The 21436-nt window shown below is 46.1% G+C and overlaps 1 protein-coding gene across 50 annotated transcripts in view; it reads right to left on the bottom strand.

Moving 5' to 3' along the window:
* MAP4K4 (mitogen-activated protein kinase kinase kinase kinase 4) overlaps positions 4160 to 21436 on the bottom strand; it is a 166453-nt gene continuing 149176 nt past the window's right edge. For 31 of the 50 annotated variants that reach the window (XM_021087162.1, XM_021087163.1, XM_021087156.1 and 28 more), the window contains 7 exons: positions 20227 to 20370; positions 15359 to 15493; positions 13200 to 13300; positions 11677 to 11826; positions 10957 to 11116; positions 10057 to 10196; positions 4160 to 7841 (listed from right to left, as the gene is read on the bottom strand). In XM_021087162.1, the coding sequence (XP_020942821.1) occupies positions 7758 to 7841; positions 10057 to 10196; positions 10957 to 11116; positions 11677 to 11826; positions 13200 to 13300; positions 15359 to 15493; positions 20227 to 20370 (914 nt within the window). In that variant the 3' untranslated portion in view covers positions 4160 to 7757. Of the gene's footprint in view, positions 7842 to 10056; positions 10197 to 10956; positions 11117 to 11652; positions 11827 to 13199; positions 13301 to 15358; positions 15494 to 20226; positions 20371 to 21436 lie in introns of all 50 variants that reach the window. The other 19 variants (XM_013995947.2, XM_021087160.1, XM_021087138.1 and 16 more) reach the window with 2 other exon arrangements.

A 21436-nucleotide genomic window follows, 5' to 3' on the forward strand; every position in this document is an offset into this window, starting at 1 on the left:
TCTTTTTTTTTAATGGCCGCACCCACGGGATATGGAGGTTCCCAGGCTAGGGGTCGAACTGGAGCTGCAGCTGCCGGCCTACACCACAGCCACAGCAGTACATCTGCGACCTACACCACAGCTCAGGGCAACGCTAGGTCCTTAACCCACTGAGTGAGGCCAGGGATCGAACCAGTGTCCTCATGGATACTAGTCGGATTTTTTAACTGCTGAGCCCCGACGGGAACTCCCTTTATGCACATCTTAAAAGCTTCTGCTGCTATGTCCTGAGTCATTAAAAAGTATTCTGATTGTTGACTTCATACACCTTTGGGGTTCTTTTCTTGTCAGGTTAACTGTTTAAAAACTGCAATCATTCACCTGTCGACATAAGAATTATCACCATACTAGAAAACTAAAAAGGAAAAATAAATGTGAAAGTGACATTAATAGACATTTTCCACAAAGCCCAAGAGCAACGCACTCTCAGTTCTCACTAATGGATCTTTGAAGGACATTATAAATTTGAACTGAACATCCCCAATACCTCTTTGCTTCATACAGCAGCATCCCACTATTTAAATAAAGCTGGAAGCCAGGCAAGTTGGCTGTTTCCCTCTCCAGACAGTCTGACGGTCCTTTCCGTACTGAGGGTGGAGTCTGTCTGTGGCTTCAACCCTTTTCCTAGATTCACCACCTGGCACCTCAGCAAGCTGCCCCTCCTGCATCTGGGCATCTCTCCAGATAAAGCTGACAAGTGGTACCCTGCCTTCTCCTCCACAAGCTGAGGGGACGTGGAAAAGCCCTTAGTGCGTGCATGGCGGGGGCTGATACACACAAGTGCTTACCGCCGTCGCTGTTGTTAATCACACCAAACTAGGGTGAAGTGACTCCTCGAACAAGCTTCAGAGGTTTATAATTATCTCTCCCAGTTATTTCCATTCCCTGTTCTTTAAGCCAGTCTTCTTGGGAACAGGTCTGGAGCCCTTCCCGGTCGGTCTGCCACCTGTGCTGAGGCTGTGGTTGGTCCAGATTCCTCGATGGCCGTGTCCAACCAAACGGGGTCCGAGCAGACAGGACATCCTTCCCCTCACTTCACAGCTCTTTCCAATGAGTCCCAACTCACACTAGCTCTCCTGGCAGCTGCTATTTTAGCTAAAAAGTGTCCATCTTTGCACACACAGTGCTACTGAAGGCTCTGCTGTACCATCCAGAGCAGACAGAGCCGATCCTAGAGCTGCCCTGTACACTGCGGGCTGCGTTCCCCCAGGAGCACCGCTCAGTACACGCAGGGGTTGCCCAGCCTGTCAGTCACCCAAGTGCCATCAAGTACTCAAAGGCTGACAGGCGCCCACACTTACTCAATGATGCACCAGGTAGAGGGGGTCAAGGGACAACCACAAGGCCTTCCAAGGAAACGTCCTTGATGCCAGAAGAGACACAAGGCCCCAACAGGACAAGGCCCTTTGGAAATGGGACAGGTGAACCCGTCTGCCCAGGACAAGAGAGCAGAGGCCCTGAGCCCACCTGGCAGAGGGTCGGCCTGAGAACCTGACTCAGGGCTGGAAGCTGGCCCTCCACAAACAGGCCAGTGCTAGGGCTGCAGAGGGCCATGCTTCTGGAAGGCTCCCCAGTCCCACATGCGACCACTGTACCTGAACTGTGAGGCACCTGACTTGAGCATCAAGAGCTCTGGGGGAAGGAGACTGCCGGATTTCTAAGAGCTCAAACTGCAGGAATCTGTGTTCAGGGCTGGGGCTGCATGGGTGGGGCTAACTGCACCTTTCACTAGAGCCCAGGACCCAGAGGCCATCAGCAAGCAAGTGAGTGACAAAGATTAAGAACCAGGAATGCCAATACAAAGACACAAAAGACAAAGACAGAGATAAACAATAGGATAAACTTTCAGGAGACGCTGCTAAATCAAAGGGCCAGTGACAAAGCATACACAGAGCAGGACTCCACTGACGTGAACCATCTCCAACCAGGAGGCAAAGTCTACACTGCGAGAAAGCAGATGGGGAGCTGCAGAAAGTTTAGGGAGACAGGAGATGAGGGAGCTAGGGCAAGAGCTAGTGACAAAGGGGTGTGGGCTGCGGGCTGCCTTCTCAGGTGATAACTATGTTTAAGGAAGAACAGTGGGGATGTATGTACAACTCTGGGTAGACTAAAGGCCACTCTGCTTCAGTGGTGAATTTTGCAGTAAGGAGTCTCTCAATAAAGCTGTTAAAAGAATCAAGGGAGTAGTAATACCATTTATTGCAGAAAAGCTGTTTAGCACTGGTTTCTAAGGTTTGTGGTTACGTCTGACCTACAAATACGCTGAAGGAGGGAGGGGAGTCTATGTGCTTAAGCTCTATCCATGGGGGGCGGGGGGGCATGCTGCCAGGAGCTTACAACTGAGACCAAAAAAAAAGTTATTTTATAGCATTTTGTGCTGGACTGTCACATTTGAACTTTCCAGTAACCAAGCAAACTAGGAGATGATTTGGGCCTGACGGGCTCCACACTATTTTCGCCTTTTTAGGGCAGCACCTGCAGTATATGGAAGTTCCCAGGCCAGGGGTCGAATCAGAGCTACAGCTGCCAGCCTACACCACAGCCACAGCAATGAGGGATCCGAGCCACATCTGAGACCTACACCACAGCTCACAGCAACACCGGATCCTTAACCCACTGAGCAAAGCCAGGAATGGGAACCTGCATCCTCATGGGTTCGTTACCACTGAGCCACGACAGAAGCTCCGGCCCCGTGAGGTCCTGACAAGAAGCCAAGTTGTCGCGGGATGGGCGAGTCCTTGGGTCTGGAATGGGACTAGGTGGCCCCATGCCCAGCACAGGTGAGGTTCCCAGCCCCTTGGGTGCCCAGCTACCCCAGTGACTTCCTCACAAGCCCCAGGCAGCACAGGGGGCTGCTTTCATCATTGGATTAACATCAGGGTTTTTATTTCATGCTACAGAAGGAAAGACCCAGGCAGCCATCTGAGAGACAGAGCAGTGAGACAGAGCAGTAATAGTTAAACCTAGAACCAACCCTCAGCCCACGGGCGAGCTCTGCGTTCAGGAAGGAAGGAAGAGTGAGCGGGTAACACGTTGTCACCAGCAGGAGATCAGAGAGAATCAGACTATTAGCACAGGGACATCGGGCGAGGTGAAGATGCAAGAGTTCCAGGAAGATTCTCAAACAGACACGACGCCATCGGCTGAGAGTGAAGGCGAAATGGACCGGTTCTGAGGGTCTCCCACATAGTACTTCTCCTGCAAGATGTCACAAGTCCTGTTCCCAACTTAATCCCTCAACCATCTTACTTTATAAAACGTGGCAGCTATTTCTCCTCAAGTGAAAGTCAAACAAGGGCACCGCTCTGTTTGGTCGTAGAGCAGCCACGTCGCTGTACCTTGGCATGTGACGTGGGAATATCGGGCTGGCGCCAGTGCCAGTGGCTGACTTGCCCTGGTGGCTTCCTGGGAGTGAGATCTCGACCCATGGAGGGTGGGTGGGAGCAGGGGCTACGAGGGATGGGCCTCCAGAAGTTTACTCCTTGTCACCCACCAGCTGCAACAAGTGGGCAAGTAGGAGGGCAAGTAGGAAAAGGACACAAGTCCTGTTCGGCGTCTAGGGATTGACATGTTTACTCTCGCCTCAGAGAGAGAACACGTTTCTAGCACGAAGCACAAAGGAGGGCGCTGACTATTGCAGTACCTGAGAAGGATGCCCCGTTCAATGAGGACTGTTCCTGCCAGATGAGGGGGGTTATAGGGATGCACCCACGGACTGGCCACCATGACCCTGCACTGAGGGAATTCCAACGCTGAGCAGTATTTACCCATTTGAGGAAAAGCTCCTTTCATCACCCTGTTAGCTATGGAGCAGAGATGGTGCGTTTTACTTCTTAATCCCTTTCAGGATTGTGAAAATAAAACCATGCTTGTCCCTTAAGGATGAGCTCCCTTCTGCTTCTGGCTTCAGGAATGTGGTGCTCAAGAGGTCATCCTCAGTTTCATTCTAAGACCCTTGAACAAATGTTCACACCTCTGATGCCCTGAGCCTGGGTGTTACCCCCTGGGCAACCTATCAGGGATGGCAGGATGTGGGGGCCCTGCCCTGGGAAGAGGGGGTCCTTACAGGAAGGAAACATTCCAAAGGAACAGAATATATCTGAAATCAGGCCGCATAAAATAGGTGTTATCTTTACTTTATTTGAGGACAAAAAAAAGGGAGAAGAGGGACAACAGTAATTTTCATAATACAGAGAAAACAAGTTAGCACTGAAAACAGAGAAGGCTGTGTGGACTTGCCACTGGTCTGCTTTGCAGCTCTGATTAGTAAATTTAATGCAGCTTGTCATTTGCATTATTGTTTAGCAAATTTATAATTGGCAAAATTAGGGATTATGAATCACTGTAAATGGACTAGTAAGACAAAAACCTAAATAACCCATAAAAAACCATTTAAAAATAAACCATAAATACGTGATGCACATTAGTGTAACAAAACCGCCCTTTGTAAACATTTTCTTCAACGTAACGTGCATGAGAAAACGTAAAAACAGTGAACTCAATACAGAGTCCAATTTAAATACAGAAAAGTATCATTTATTAAAGCTTTGACTAAACCTAGAGCCATACCGGTATTTTGTTTTGAAGAGCACTGCTGTCATAGTTCTTAATGTTCCATATTTAATGTTATCATTGTAATACTATTTTCTCTCTCCCTTTTTTTTTCTGCTTTTTAGGGCTGCATCCATGGCATATGGAGGTTCCCTGGCTAGGGGTCCAATCTGACCTACAGCCACTGGCCTACACCACGCCACAGCAACTTGGGATCCTTAACTCACTGAGTGAGGCCAGGGATCGAACCCGCCACCTCATGGCTCCTAGTCAGATTAATTTCCGCTGCACCATGATGGGAACTCCCCTATTTTCAATTGTAACTCTGCCATCTTGGCACTCCTGTGACATCACTACCCTGCTAAAGGAAAACGACATTCCCTTTCTCCAGAAGGATGAAACTGCGACAGCTTACCCTCTTCTGTGGAGAAACCCACCGGGCGCCTGCTTCATGCTGTAGCAACACAGTCTGGTTCATGAGGCGGCGAGGCCACGAAGGGAAGGAGAGCCAGAAACCACCCCACAGGGCCCAGTGGCCGCTGGCCCCAGTCAGCTAAGCCCAGGCACGGACTCCGTCACGTCCACCTCCAACCCCAGAGGGCTGGGCGCTCTGACCTGAGCCGGGACCGACCCCTCACCTCGAAGGGGCGTCTGGTTTCTGACAAGTTCTTGGTACTCAGCGATTCCAAGGAAACACCACTGGCGCCATCTGTGTGGGTCACAGCCCTGGCCTTACAGACACTGAGTGCACGTCAAGTCTGGATTATCAGGACCATGAGGCCTCATCCTTTTTTTTTTTTCCACCTCTTCTGTGTCAGTATCAGAAGCTTAGTATTTTTTCAAAGACACCTACCCAACTTTTACCTTTCACCAAAGCCACGGGTGGGGCGGCAACTGATACGCCCCTTTCTCCTCCTGGCTCACGTGATCACTGTGGTGGTGCATTTCATCTCAGGTCAAGAGCCAGGCCGAGGCAGGTTTGCTGGCAGCAACGTGACAATGACAGCAGTCCTCTGGTGACGGAGTCTGCCCTTCTCGAGCCCCTCCCAAGTGGGAGGAGCTCCCCAATTTCCTCTACGTTAAGTACGAACCAATGGGAAAGAACGAGCTCTTTCTGCTCTGGACATCGCACTAAGCCAAAGTCACACGCACAGAAAACCCATCTACCCAGCTCGTCCTTTCAAAACAGCCTGTCCTGGTGGGGGCCTGCGGCCAGCTGCTATTTCTGCATCTGTGAGTTTCTGTTCTTTTCACTAGGTTTCTGTAATTCAAAGGAGAGCCTCTGGCAAATATGCTGACCCAGAAGAAAGAGAATGACAAGTCATAGCAGATGCCAAATGGGACACGAATGCCAGGCCGGGCCTCGGCAAACAGGTGCCAGTGATCACTGTATGGTGGGAGGAAAACCTCCATTTTCAGGTTATAAGAGAAAATTCGCCACAGATAAGGATTATTCCCATGAAACTCCGAGCTTTAGTTTTGTGAACGCAGCATTCCCATCAGAATTCAAGGAGAGGAAGGGTGGGCAGACGGTAGAGCCACGAGGCCAGGCACTGCCCCTTTACCAAGAGATTAACATTCTCCGAGGAAGTGAGTGACCAGAAGCCAGTGAAACCAATTATTACCCAAGACATTTATTACAAATGTCGTGAACATATTCATAAAGTAAAACTTGTTTAAAAAACAGGGAGAGAATGAGAGAGCAAGGGAGAGAACGGGAAGAGCCAGGGCTTCAACATCACACCTTGCAAAACACAGGAAGATGCTATCTTATGAACGAGCAGTATTAACTACATTCTTAAAATTGTTTTAGTGCATTGCATTTTTAGAAAAGGGACATACCCCTGCCCCAAGGAAAGGTTCTGGCAACACTGTTAACAGTTCATGGGGGTGTCCCCACACGACCACCTGTCTGCAACACCGAGGTGACAACAGTGAGGCCTCTTGTGCCGTGGGCGATGGCCACCCGTCAACCACTACGGCTGAATCTGGTGGAAACGGAGCCATCTGCCTCAGCTCAGAAAGCAGACGCACCAGACAGCATGACAAGCCTTTTGGCTGTTCCCCTTCTTCAGGGACAATTTCTCTTGTGCCTACTGAGACCTGTGACAAAATAACAGTCAGACTTCAATCAGATAGTTTTGGTATTAAGATTAAATTAAGCATTAATGTTTTCCCTCCAAAAACATATACTAAACCACCTCTTAATGCATTAAAAACAATGAGGTAGGCAAAAAAAATAAAACACATGGTTGAAAACAATTTTTCCCCTCCGCAAATGCAGACGGTGGTGAAACTGCTGTTGCACTTCTAGGTTTAAACAAAAATTAAACCTTTGACTGAGGCAATGCTAATACTGTTACACAACGAGGTTCTGGCCAGGATTCAAATAAATGCACACCCTCTCTTTCTTTTTCTTTTTTTTTTTAAGAATCACCTGAACATGATTTAGGCAAAACCTGGTACACTGGGAGGAGAAAAAAAAAAAAAAAAAAAAAAGAAAAAAGACTGAGTTCTTGGCCCAGAGGAAGAGGGAAAAAAAAAAAAAAAAAGATTCCCAAGAAACCAAATGGGTCCCTAACCCACCCCGCCTCCCAAGCCCCACCCACAAAAAAGTTATCCTAGTAAGTGTGTCTTTCACATTTTATAAATATTAACTTCTTAAACCTGCACCTTCTTCTTTGTCCACATATCGTCACATTACAAAAAAAAAAGAAATGTCAATTAAATACATTGTTAATGTTACTATATTAAATCTGCTCTCCGCTTCGGCGAACTGCTCGTCAGAGCGCCCTGTACACCCGCGGCCCCCACTTCCACCCCGCCCGCGCGTCCCGTCTCCACCGGCAGACACCATGGGCAGAGTCACTGGGACACGGGATCCTGGAGCGGGAGGGAGGCGTCCGCTCTGCCCGATGCTCGATCCCAAACATTGATAGCACCTGACGGGAGAGTCACAACAGCACCAGCTGCGTGGCAGCCTCGATTTATTTCGGACAGGAAGGGAGGAGAATGGGGGGGCTGGTCAGAGCGGGCGAGAGGGGGCGACCCCGCCCGCGGTGTCCGAGCGCGTCCTGGGCGCCGGGCGCTCCGGGCTCCAGTTGCCAGGAATTCCAAGTTCTCCATCGTGAGGACCCGGGGGGCCGGCCTCGCCACTGCCGCCACGCCTACCAGCTCAGGAGAGAGGTCCTGCCCAGCGTCATGAAGTACACCTGGCTGCTGCCCCCAGAGCGGACCGAGGCAAAGAACACCTGCGGGAGGAGAGGAGAGGGCGGTGGGGTCAGCGGGGCTGCGCACCGGCCCCGGCTGCTGCCCGCTCAACGTCTGTGCGGAGAGAACGTTCATCTCCACCAGGAAGGCTGAGGAATGGGGTGGCCCTGCACCCCGAGAACACACAAAAAAAGGTGATGTTCCCCAAACTGGATCGAGTGTTTTCACCTCCAGTGCTCACACCTTCTTAAATAAGACACATATGTCTGGCAAACTCTACCAGCAATGGGGAGGCTCCTCAGCAAACCACATTTTTCTCTTTTAAAAAATTACACTGAGATGTCTTAGTTCTTCCATGGGACTCTACAGTCAAAGTAAGAGAATGTAGTTTTGTGCCTTTTCTTAATAAACTTTGATGGCTATGACATCATGAATGATAAACCCAAAAAGCTGCAAAACCCTGGGTGTGGATTTTCAAGGTAAAGAGACGTGGGAGATATTGGGGTGGGGGGAGGCCACCTACACTGGTAAACGAGCGAAAGGGCTGCACAAAGAAGCGGGGTGGCAGTGACAGGCTTCTTTTGAGTGGCGTATGAAGTTGGGCAGAGGCCCAGATGCAAGGAGAAGTGATGGCCCTTCTCTGTCAGGTTGAATTCAATCTGAGAAGTCACCCTGAGGTCTGGCTGCTAGGACGTTTAATGCATTTTAACGTGATAGAAGAGGTGGAAATATTTCTAAGGCTGCAGTCAGCTGCCTCAGGTGGTCAGACATATTTTTATCCAAGTGGCAGGGAAGAGAGAAACCTGGGTTTAGAAAAGACCATCTCCACCTTCCCTAAGCAGGCCCCGGGTGGGACAACACCCTTGGCCAGCTGTCTGCTCCATTCTGAGGCTGGGAGATTTGGGGAGGGAGGGAGTAGGTCCTGGAGAAGACAAAGAGGTGGCCAGTTGTTGTGTTTAGGGTTTTTTTTGTTTGTTTGCTTTTTTAAAGTGAAGTATATAGTTCATTCAGTGTAGTGTTAAAGTTTTCTGCAAAGTAATTCAGTTTTACATATTTACAGCTATTCTTTTTTGGATCCTTTCCCATTATGGGTTATTACAGAATGGTGAGTAGAATTCCCTGTGCTATACACAGGGTATATAGGTCCTTGTTGATTATCTATTTTATATAGAATAGTGTGTATCTGTTAACCCTATACTCCTAATTTATCCCCTCCCCCACCCCTGCCCCTCCTTTGGCAAGTATAAGTTTGTTTTCTATGTCTGCCTATTTCTGTTTTTACACAAGTTCATGTATATCATTTGTTTAGATTCCACGTACAAGTGTTATCATATGACTTTTGTCTTTCTCTGTCTGATTACTTCATTTAGTATGATAATCTCCAGGTCCATCCATGTTGTTGCAAATGGCATTATTTCAGCCTTTCATATGGCTGGGTAACATTACATTGTGTATATGTACCACATCATCTTTATCATTCATCTGTTGACAGACACTTAGGTTGTTTCCATGTCATGGCTATTATAAAAAATGCTACTATGAACACTGGGGTGCGTCTATCTTTTTAAATTAGTTTTCTCTGGATAAATGCCCAGGAATAGGATTGCAAGATCCTATCTAACTCTATTTTTGGTTTTTTAAGCATCCTCCATACCGTTCTCTGTAAGGATATGGCCAGTTTTGAAACACAAAGGTTTTAACTTGGGGCTTTGTTGCCCTGGGGTCTCACCTGCAGAAAGTGCTCTCAATTCTGCACAGAACAATCTATCCTATTGGGCATTTGTGCCATGTAAACTGTGAAGTCATTTCACTACTCAAAAGGCAGACTAACAAGTGGTGTGGTTTTGGTATGTATCAGGGGAGAGGAAACTTCTACTCTATCGCCCACATTTCCATGGGGATTCCTTCTAATCACAAAAGAAACCCATCCATCTAAACTGGTAGCTTTAACCTTCTCAATCCCTAAACCAAACATAGCCAAGACAGGCTACCTGACGGGGGAGGAGGGGGGTTTGAACAGACCCCCAAAAACAAAACTCAAAAATCCAACATGAGATAAACACCTCCATCCACTCACAGCGAAAACAAAATAAAATATACCCCAACCTCCACAAACAGGTCTAAAAAGTCACTACTAAAGTTCTATGCCAATTATTGTAGAACCCATCCAAACCCCAAGGAAAGGCTCACTAAGCTCCACAGAGAATAAACCACTGCTAGAATGTGGTAGCGAGTGAAAGGAAAGGGGGTCATTACCTTGTCATTGCGTTCACATAAGAATTTCAGTCTCTGAGCCCTTTTGTGCATAAACACACCGTCCAAGTGGCCAGTTTCCACAGATCGGATCTCTATGGCCTTCTCTCCCCAGCCCATCGTCTGATTGGATCGAATATATGCTTCAGAGGAAAAAACACATAATGTTAAAGATCAGGAAATCACCGTGAAAAAAAGCTACTTGCCTCTCACACACACCCCCAGCCACAGACAGACAGACACACACACCCACTGACACCTCGAAACGGCTAGCGATTGGGGATTTTTGTTTCTGAGAACTCTGCCTGGGCGACCTTGCGCTTCACCCTGGGAGGCGTGTTCCGAATCGACGGCTGAGTCTGCTGACTCCCCAGCGGTGTTCCATGCTTTTCTAGCACACAGACCCCCCTGCCTACAGATTAGCTCACGTCTGCATCACATCGGTTAGAGAGACAGGGGAAAAGGCAAATGGACAGAGCCAGTGACCTGAACACAATAAAACCAGAGCAGTCTGGGGATATAAACTGAGGACCCTGAGAGCCCCAGGTGCTGCCTTTGCTCATGAACATATGTGCGAGGTCAGAGGCCACGTGTGGACAAGGCTCGGCCACCAGCCGGCGAAAGCGATCCCTGACTTACTCATTTCCCTCACTTTCCATACATCGGTCAACAGCTCCACCTGTCCTACTCTCCCTGGCTCTCTTAAGGATTAAATGGAGGACTGTGAATGACAGGAGTGTTTAAAAATAACTACTTGAGTTTTTGTCCTGACATGAGACTGTTACATGTCTACAGTCTCCCAACACCTGCTGCCAACCCCCTCTGTTCAAGGGCCCAAAGGTCTGAACAACTGGTCAAACCAGTGCCTGGGGGGGTGGCTCTACCTGTCGGGGGGACACGCACCTACAGAGGTTGGCATTTCTCCCCACTGCAGGACCACATCCTTGGTGATCCTCCCGTAGGTATTCACGTAAACCCCTTCGTCTTCGTAGCACACCAGAAGCTCCATTCCGTCCGTATTAGGGAGGATAATGATTGCATGGGGTTTGATGCTACATTGGATCTAGAGAAGGGGAACAAAACAAAGGCACGCACATTTGTGGCTATTTCTGCCCCTGCAGAAGTGCTCAGGAAGACTGACCTGGGGAAGGTACTCATTCAGATTCCTGGTGATACATATAGCAACCGGAAGACATTGAAAAACCCATCTGATATACATATGTCTGAACGTCTACCTTTTATAGGTCATACATTCTACTGGTTCACATTTTCTGAGGCCCCTGGAACACATTTGGATGGGGGGGCTCCACTTAGGAAATCATGTTCCTCTACCCACTCCCAACCCACGGATGTTCTGACCTGCCAGCAGCTGCCCCAACCCACCCCATGTTAGTGAAAGCCAGGACTAAGAATTCTGAGGAGGGCTTCAGAGCCAGAGAGTGGGTTCCCACTTGTCTCGGAGCAGAGAGCTATTGAACAGGGCACAGCATTTAAATACTCACCCCCACACCAAAGGGGCAGCAAGGAATCCCTGCTTGTGTTAGTTCACTACGCAGAGTAAAGGAAAAAGTCAAAACAAAATGAAGCCAGTCAACCAACCATAGAGTGTGGGTTCTTTCTTACGTGTGTGGGTAGATAAATGTCATAGACTGATCCTGAATCCACATCAACAGCATGGAATCCAGCACAGGACCCATAGATTACTTTCAACCTCTGGCCTTCCTCAACAGTGAGATCCACCAGTAATGGCTTATGCACCAATTCTCCAAATGACTGCAAGGAAGGAACCGCAAGAAAAGCTGTGAGGCGATGCAGAACTTCTCCCCCCCCCTTTTTTTTTTTAAATAATCTTCTTTATACTTTTCCCCCCCTTTTCCAGCTGCACATGCTGCATTCAGAAGTTCTGGCCAGGAATCGAACCCAAACCACATGTGCAACCTATGCCACCAGTGTGCTGGGCCAGGGATCTAACCTGCACCTCCACAGAGATGAGCTGGATCATCCCCCGCTCTGTGCCCCAGAGGGGACTCCCCAGAACTGATTTCTAATAGTTCAAACTAGAGACGCTAGACCCAGACACTCAGTTACTCAAATTACTGAACTACTTGGCAAAAACCATAAGCAAAAATACTCTTTAAGTCTTTATTTTGCTTTTGTCTGTTAATCAGCATCTGGAAGATGCTTGCTCTGCACCAAAACAGCCCCGGGGGCAATTCTTAAGGTTTTGTGTCCAATATCAAAATATTAATAATATTTTGATAATATCTAATGTCATAGTAGTATCATTTTTAATTAAGAATTTTATAAATTTGTATCTAGTGCAAACTCTAGAATTACAAAAGAAGAAATATAAAAACAACTGAATAAAATAACTGCTAATATTTTTCTACAGTATTTTTCTTTAAACGAAGATGGTATATTACACATGTTTTATTTTATTTATTTACTTTTTGGTCTTTTATCTTTTTAGGGCCACACCCGCAGCACATGGAGGTTCCCAGGCTGGGGTCTAATTGGAGCCGCAGCTGCCAGCCTATGCCAGAGCCACAGCAATGTGGGATCTGAGCTGCATCTGCAACCTACACCACAGCTTACGGCAACTCTGGATCCCCAACCCACTGAGGAAGGTCAGGGATTGAACCCGCAACCTCATGGTTCCTAGTTGGATTCGTTTCCACTGCGCCACAACAGGAACTCCATATTTTAATACTTTTCTACTTAATGTCCAATATACATTCCTTGTGTCCTTAAGAATTTCTGTACTAAAGTTTTTAACTAGCACTCTATTGAACTGATATACCTTAAGGCTGCCTATTGTTGGATACCTATCAAAAACATAAAGTCTACAGCATTATACACATCCATGACTTTAGGCAGAAGGTCACGGTCTGTTTTTTAAGTGTAGGTGGGGTACTCTGCCTTTCCATCCAGTTTTCTGCCCAACATAACTCTCCCCCTCTCATGCTCTGAAGACTTAGGAAGCAGACAGCAAGGCAGATTCCATGAGAAACAGCCTCTTGCACGATCAACTTATATACTATATCAGCACGTAGCCTTTAACTGATCAGTTTTATCCATTCAGTTTATTCCTGGCTCTTGGTCACAGCGTGAGTGATGTTACTTTTAAGCACTCTTGATGTTGTTACCTTAAAGGCCATAAATTTGTGGTATGGCTTGGGTGCCCACGCATAGACTTCCACTGAACTCTTCAAAGCAATTACCAGAAACTTGATTCTTTCATATTTTACTGAAAGAACAAGAAGAAAATAGGTCAGTATCAACGCGGAGCTCTAAATTCTTTTATCCGTTTTCTGCATCAGTCTATAAATATGGCTTCTATGGATCCATGCAAACCAACAAGAGAAAAATGCTGAGAGAGATCAAGTCCCACAGTCCCCTTTTCCAATCCTTTCGTGTACAAGTCGGGCTGCTCCCAGCTTGCCCGATGTTGCGTCAGACTCAACCCCAACACTCTGATTACTACCAGCAAGCACGGTAAGTATTAAATAACCAGGGGGCAGCATCAGGTTTCCAGCCCACAGTGTCGAGGGCTCAGGATCACTTCCAAGGGATAATGACATGATTAACCAGCCGAGAGGCTCTAGAATCCCAGTGAGGGGTTGGATCTTCCACGTGGCTTCTCCTGAGTCCTGCATGGACCCAGAGGGCTATGACGGAGGAACCCAGAGGGCTATGACAAAATATATATCAACTGAGTCTGAAACCTATGTCTGCCTCTAAGGCCAAGTATCACTTCAAACCACTTCCTGAGCTAGAGAGAGAAGAGTATTCGCTAGGATGCTACCTGAAATTCTGTACCCAAAGTAAAGAAAATCTCTCTTTGGCTTTATGTATAGCATACATAAAGGCCTCCTTTACAGCTCATTCAGTTCTCTGAGAGCTGGCAACCCTGTGTAAAGCAGCCCTTGGAGGGGCCCTGGCCTCACCTGACGCACAGCTCCCTGATGTCTGCATACGCTCTCCACATCACAGCACTATCCCCCACTCTTCCTCTGACCATGAGACATGGCTGGCTGATTAGATAACTCTCCTTGTTAAATTTCATACATCATCACTATTCAAAGAAATCACATCAATATTAAGATGTAAAGGATTATGAGGCTGTCCAAACCAGGGCTTATGGAGAGAATTTTCTGCAATGACGGAAAGATTTTCTATCCACCCTATGAGTATGACAGCCACTAAGTTACATGGGGCCACTGGACACCTGGAAGGTACTAGTGCCACGAGGAACAAAACTTTAGTTTATTTCTTGTTATTTAAATATAAGTTTAAATAGCCCCTTGTTCTTTTTTTTTTTTAACAGTCACACCTATGGCATATGGAAGTTCCCAGGCTAGGGGTCAAATCAGAGTTGCAGCTGTTGGCCTACACCACACCCATAGCAATGCCATATGCAAGCCACATCTGTGACCTACACCACAGCTCATGGCAACGCTAAATCCTTAACCCACCGAGCGAGGCCAGGGATTGAACCTGCATCCTCCTGGATACTAGTCAAGTTTGTTAATTGCTAAGCCGCAATGGGAGCTCCCACGTTACGCAGTCTTAAGTATACAAAGAAATCATGTGCCCATCTTCTCAACTTCCTATTTCCAATTCAATTAGAATACATCATCGTGCCCATAAAACAGAAATTTGGCTAAGCCCCATTGTTTCCTCTTTATTTCCAACTTTAGTGTCAGTATTTTGATTTTTTTTTCCCCTCAACATACAAAAAAAGTTCCTTTTGGTTTTGTTCTTGTGAGATCTCATTTCATGAGAACCATGGCATGAAGGTCAACAAGGAAAGAACAAAACAGCTGCCCTCAAACACTGATAGGCCAGCAAGATTCATTTATTAGTGATAAGCATAACAGTTAATTCAAAAGACCAGCCTCAGCTCTTTGGGCAAACCCCCAAAGGTCCTAACACGCATGCCCAGACCCGCAGGCCTCTAAGTGGGAACAAGCCTGCAGCGCAAAGGAGGAGCCCAGATCGGTGGGCCTTCCTCCGGCAGAGCTTCCTTACAGAGGATACTCTGAACCACACAGAAGAAAGCAGACTGAGAGGAAGGGTGATAACCATCCAACAAGGGAAAACTGTGTGCTGAGCATGACGGTGGCTGGAGGATGGGGCAGTAGGAGCAGCTGAGTGATAAACAACAGTGCCCTGCAGGCCTTAGGGTTAGAAGGTGCCTCAGAAACAAGTTCATTACTCGAAGTTTCAAAACCGCATGGATTTTAAATGGAAGATCAGTGAAGCCCTGGAGAAACAATACCATTGTGACCGCCTCTGAACTTACCAACTTTGTAGTGAACGCATCCTTCCAGATCCCCCACAGTGGTCCAGCCCTGCTTCTTCTCAACTTCTGGATCATTGTGCAGTATTTTATTTCTTAACCATGACAGATAGTAGACACGTAACTTATCCTTTTTGCCTAGCAAAACAAATAGAAGTACTTTACGCACATATTCAAAACCAAAAGAAATGTCAATAAATATCCCCCCCAGGGAAACATTTTGTATCTGTTTTACTACAAACACAAACCAAGCTATTTAGATGGACTTCTGAAACACTACAGCACTGTCACCAGGTGTAGGCCTGAGTGAGGAGGAAAGATTTTAAAAGAATAAATATATAATAAACATAGGAACTCACATTTACGTAGATGGACAGTATCAGTAAATCACAAAGTAATACAGATACCAGCACGATACAGCCAACAGAGCTTACAAAATGCTTTCACATGTATTATGTCATCTCATTCTCTAAACCCTCTAGAGTTACTATTATTTCCCATCTGACAGCACAAAAGGGTTATTACACCCAACGTGGGGACCTGACTCCAGCAAAAGGTTAAGCCATAAAGTGGAGACGAGCACAACGTACAGAGCTAACAGAAGACTCATGCCCAGAACAAAGAACTCCTGTAAATCAATCAAGAGAGACATAAGTTGACAGAAAAACGAAGCAGCAACTAGAAGAGGCAAAATAAGTTATTTCACAGATTCATAAAAAGGCACCTGATCTCATAGCCAATAGTGAATGCATAATAAGCCCACCCTGAGATACAATTTCATATCCATTAGAGTGTTTAGAATTAACAGAGTGGTAACACTGAAGTATAGGAAGGTGCAGAGTAACTAGAAACTTCAGACCCTGGTGTTGCAAACTGTAGGAGCACCTTGAAAAGCTTGACATTACCTACATAAAGGCAGGATGCACATACACCCTACTTAGGATCCCAAAATTTCCCTCCTGACACAGATGTGTATCTACTGAGCGGCAACAACAAAGTGATGTTGAGCAGAAGAAACTCACATCAACAAGTTAAAGAAGGAAAATCACGTGATTATGTCAACAGATGCAGAAAAAAGCATCTGGCAAAAACCCAACACCCATGATAAAAATTCTCAGCAAATAGGAGTGGAACTGCCTTGATTTGATAAAGAACATCTACAAGAGAATTTATAGTTAACATCATACTTAATGGTGACAAACTAGATTCCTCCCCCTAATATCTTTATCATCCTATTAAACATCATATTGAATGTCCTAGCTGCAAAAGGATAAGGAAATAAAAGGAAAACAGATTGCAAGATAGGAAATAAAACTATCTATTTGCTGAAGACACCACTGTCCAGGTAGAAAATGCCAAAAAGAGGAGTTCCCCTGATGGTTCAGCAGTAATGAAACCAACTAGTACCCATGAGAAGGCGGGTTCAATCCCTGGCCTCACTCAGTGGGTTAAGGATCGATCCAGTATTGCCATGAGCTGGGGTGTAGGTTGCAGATATGGCTAGGATTCTGTGTTGCTGAGGCTGTGGCGGAGGCCGGCAGCTACAGCTCTGAGAACTAGAGCATATGCTGCAATTGAAGCCCTAGTCTGAGAACTTGCATATGCTGCAATTGCGTCCCTAAAAAAACAAACCAAAAAAAGCCAAAAAGAATTGGCCAAGAACCTTCTGAAACTACTAAGTGTATGTTATACCAAGGCTGAAAGATGCAATGTTACTATATAAAAGTCAATCACTTTCCTACACACTTGCCACAAGCAATTGGGAATTTGAAATTAAAAATGGGAGCACTGTATTGCAGCAGCACTAGAAAAAAAATGAAAAAGAAATGTTGTAAATCTAACAAAACAGCCCTATACAAAAATCTCTATGAAGAAAACCACATCAAAGGAGATCTAAATCAAGGGAAAGATATTCAATGGTTGTAGATAAGTTTCAATACCACTAAGAAATCAGTTCTGAAGTTCCTGTAGTGGCACAGTGGAAACAAATCCGACTAGGAACCATGAGGTTGCAGATTTGATCCCTGGCCTTGCTCAGTGGGTTAGGATCCGGCGTTGCCATTAGCTGTGGTGTAGGTCGCAGATGTGGCTCAGATCCCAAGTTGCTGTGGCTCTGGCATAGGCTGGTGGCTACAGCTCTGATTACACCCCTAGCCGGGGAACCTCGGTATGCCGTGGGAGCGGCCCTAGAAAAAGGCGGGGGAAAAAAAAAAAGTCAGTTCTCCCCAACTTGATGTATAGATTCAATTCAATCTCCACCAAAATCCAGCAAGTTATGTTGCACGTATCAATACACTGATACTGAAATTCATATGGAAAGGCCAGAAGAGACAACATGCTTATTAAAAAAGAACAGACTTTCCAATTTCAAGGAAGACTCTCCAACTTCAAGATTTGCTGTAAAGCTACAGTAACCAAGATAGTGTGATACTAGGCAAAAGAACCAACAGATAAATCAGTGTAACAAGAGAGAACCTAGAAATAGGTCCCTTTGACCAAACAAAAAACAAAACAAAAAAACTGCACACACAACCAAAAGTCATTCAATGGAGAAAGGAAAATCTTTTCCAAAACATTGCTAGAACTGGACATCCACATGCAAAAGAAAATGAATTTATAGAGACTTTGAAACTCTCACAAAAATCAACTGGAAATGCACCATAGACCTAAAAGTGAAATACAAAGTTATGAAGTTTCTAACAAAGGAGAAAACCAAGATACAGTCTCCTTTGATTTGGCAATGACTTTTTAACACCAAAAGCATGACCCATGAGAGAAAAAACTGATAATGCAGACCTCATTAAAATTAAAAACATCTGTTCTGCAAAAGTCACTGTTAAGAGAATGAACAGACAAGCCATAGACTGGGAGAAAATATTTGCAAAAAACACCTACCTGATTAAAGACTTGTAACCTAAACAAAGAACTCTTAAAAACTCAGCAACAGGAAAACAAATAACCCACTTATAAAACAGGCAAGAGACCTTAACAGATACCTCACTAAAGACCCAAGATGGCAAACAAGCATTTGGGAAGATGCCCAATGTCCCATCATTCAAACAAGAGGCTACTACACTGGCCCCAAATGCCACAACATGAAGGCTGACAAGGAGTGGCAGCAATCTTCACTCACTGCTTGCAGGAATGTAAAATGATCTCTGAAAGACAGGGTGGCCACTTCCTACAAAGGTAAATGCAGTCTTCTGCATTCTAACAATCACACTCCTAAGTATTTAACCAAAGCTGAAAACCTACATCGACATAAAAAACTGCATGCAAATGTCTGCAGCAGCTTTATTCATAATTGCTAAAACCTGGAAGCAACCAAGAGGTCTTTAAATAAGCCAAAGTGAAAAACTGGTACATTCAGCAACAAAAGAAAGCTGATCCCCATGGAATATCATTCAGCGACAAAAAGAAACAAGCTGATCCCTATGAACCATTGTCAGATCATAAAACGTGAAGATGAACCATGTTTAGTTGTAGATGTGTATGTCTTCCAATTTTAAAACCAACTTTCCATCAACACTCACATTTTAAATGGTTCTTTTCTCATTTAAGTATGAGAAGGACAGTGAAATGTTTGCATTTCAACAAACATCTTTACTTAAACCAAAAGTCTATTTGAAAACTAAAATAATGGCAAGAAAAACTGTTATACGTAAATAAATACAAGAAAAACTGTTACACGTAAATAAATACAAGTCTGAGGTAGCAGACAATTCAATCAAAAGCACTACTGATTATGACAAGTTAAGTCTTACGATTTTGCATCCTCTTTGACCCCAGCAATAATAGGAATTACTAGGAAATTACGATCCATGCAACATGGATATGTATGCCCAATAGTTAAACGAGCTATAAAAATACTTGTGAAAAATGTGTACATGGGGGGAGGAGAGGAATAAATGGAGAGACAAGAGCAAACAAGTAAGCACATCTTAGCACATCTATGCAGAGAACGTTCTGCAATCATGCAGGATGGCTACAGTGAAAGGATGTTCAGTGACATGCAAAGAGCAGCCCATAAGGTGTGGACCAATGCAATGGTCCACCTTAACTTCAGGACAGTGGTCACTGAGGGTGAGCAGGTATGTGAGGAACGCCAGTCAACTGTACGCACAGCCGTGGATTCTCACATCGTTACAACTATCTGTCAATATATGGGTGTCGTAGTCTCCGTGTGTGTGAAACATTGCATAGCCTTTTTGTTTGTTTGTTTTGCTTTTTTGTTTTGTTTTGATCTTCATTTTATTTTATTTTTTGTTACTCAAATGAATTTATCACATCTGTAGTTGTATAATGATCATAACAATCTGAGATTTCACAGGATTTCCATCCCACAGCCCAAGTACATCCCCCACCCCCCAAACTGTCTCCTCTGGAGACCATAAGTTTTTCAATGTCTGAGAGTCGGCGGTTTTTCCTTCAAGCATGTATTCTGAGTGTGTGTATGCTTAGAAGATTAGAAGTTTAAAACGCAAAGTTAAAGAAACACTGTTTTGATTTGACATTGAAAAAAAATCCACGACACGATACTGTCACCGTCACTGGCAGAGAACAGTTTCTTCTACATGAAAGACCCCCGTGGGAAGAAGCGGAGGCAAACCTCCAGGCTGGCTGGGACAGGCCAAGGCGGCCAGGGGGGCGGGGCGGGGTGGCAGGTGGAGGAAAGCGCCAGGCTCTCATGCGCCCTAGACGGCAGCGTGGAGCCCCAAGAAGACATTTTCCTAGCAGGTGGCTGTAAAATTGTGCCACAGTTCTATGTCATTTAGCTATTACTTCAGAAAATGAGTTCACGCCAGCTCCGCACTGGTCGTCCTACACTTTTAAACCATTTTGTAAGCTTGCTTTCCTGAACACATGCTTACCAGATATTGTCACCAAGACATTCAAGCCTTCCAGGACGTCCATTTGTTGAAATCGTCTTCGGTTAATCAGAGGATACACCTTCCCTTGGCCACTTCTGTCCAGCAGCATCAGGCCACTCTCTGTACCCACCAGCAAGTTCACTCCTATTTCAAGGACATAGAAAGCCCACAGCATTACAGAGTGCTTGGCCAATGGCCTGGTTGTATGGAACGGAGAGCATCACCTACCTGGATAAGGGGGGTTTCCCCAAGTCCCCCATAAAGACATGCTTCCACCAGTCAGAGCTTAGAGTAACCAAAAGGCAACAAATCACAAGAGCGATGGAGAAACATTCACTTACACACGCAAAAGAATTTAAGGGGGAAACAAGCCCGCCCCATCCCCTGAACTCCTTCACCACCTCTCCAGTTTCCAGTTCTTCCTCAGCTGTCCCAGAATGTCCAAGCCCGTGGCCTCCTGGGTTCCAGATTCTCCATCTCCTCCGTCACATCAGACACCTGAACTTTCATCTGCTGCCACAGTCTCCACCTGCTCCCTTCACCCATCTTTTCCCTGGCAGACTTCTGGAATAAGCCACACATAGTCCCTTAATCCTTCAGTCTGTGACTGATCTGGGTCTATCACTTAGTGTAAGGTTTCCTTAAAGGCTGTTCTCCAATACTGAGAAACAAACAGCAGCATCTGGTCCTGAGTGCCTTGGTCTCTTGAGCCCTCCCAGCCAGCTCTGTGCACCACGCCCCACCCCCACCCCCACCGCCCATCTCCCACTTCCATACACCTTCTCTGCTTCTTAAACACCGTTTGCTAGAGCAGGACCTCAGAACCAGTAACCCCCAATTCCACAACCACCTCCCCACTCTCGATCCACTCTCAGCTCTCACTGAAACCAGCTTCTTGAGCTCTGCTGTTTCTATCAACAGCACCCACACAACTGCTCCATCAAAGGAGCCAAGCTGCCGCCCAACCACAGAAGACACCCCTCCGACCCCTCCTCTGTGTACCCCACTCCAGGCTCCGGCCACCTCACCGCTACAGGTGGAGACCTGAAGTGAGGCTTGTTTCTCAGGACTGCAGAGCTAACAGCCCCCGCACCCACGACGCTCTGTGGCCATGCTGCGCCTTCAGACTGCATGCTCGATGTGAGGTGGTAAAAGCCCAGACAGCCTTCAAAGCTCTCTGCCTGCAAGCCGGCTCGCTTCACTTACACTT

This window comes from Sus scrofa, chromosome 3 (genome assembly GCF_000003025.6).
Source record: "Sus scrofa isolate TJ Tabasco breed Duroc chromosome 3, Sscrofa11.1, whole genome shotgun sequence".
NCBI lineage: Eukaryota > Metazoa > Chordata > Mammalia > Artiodactyla > Suidae > Sus > Sus scrofa.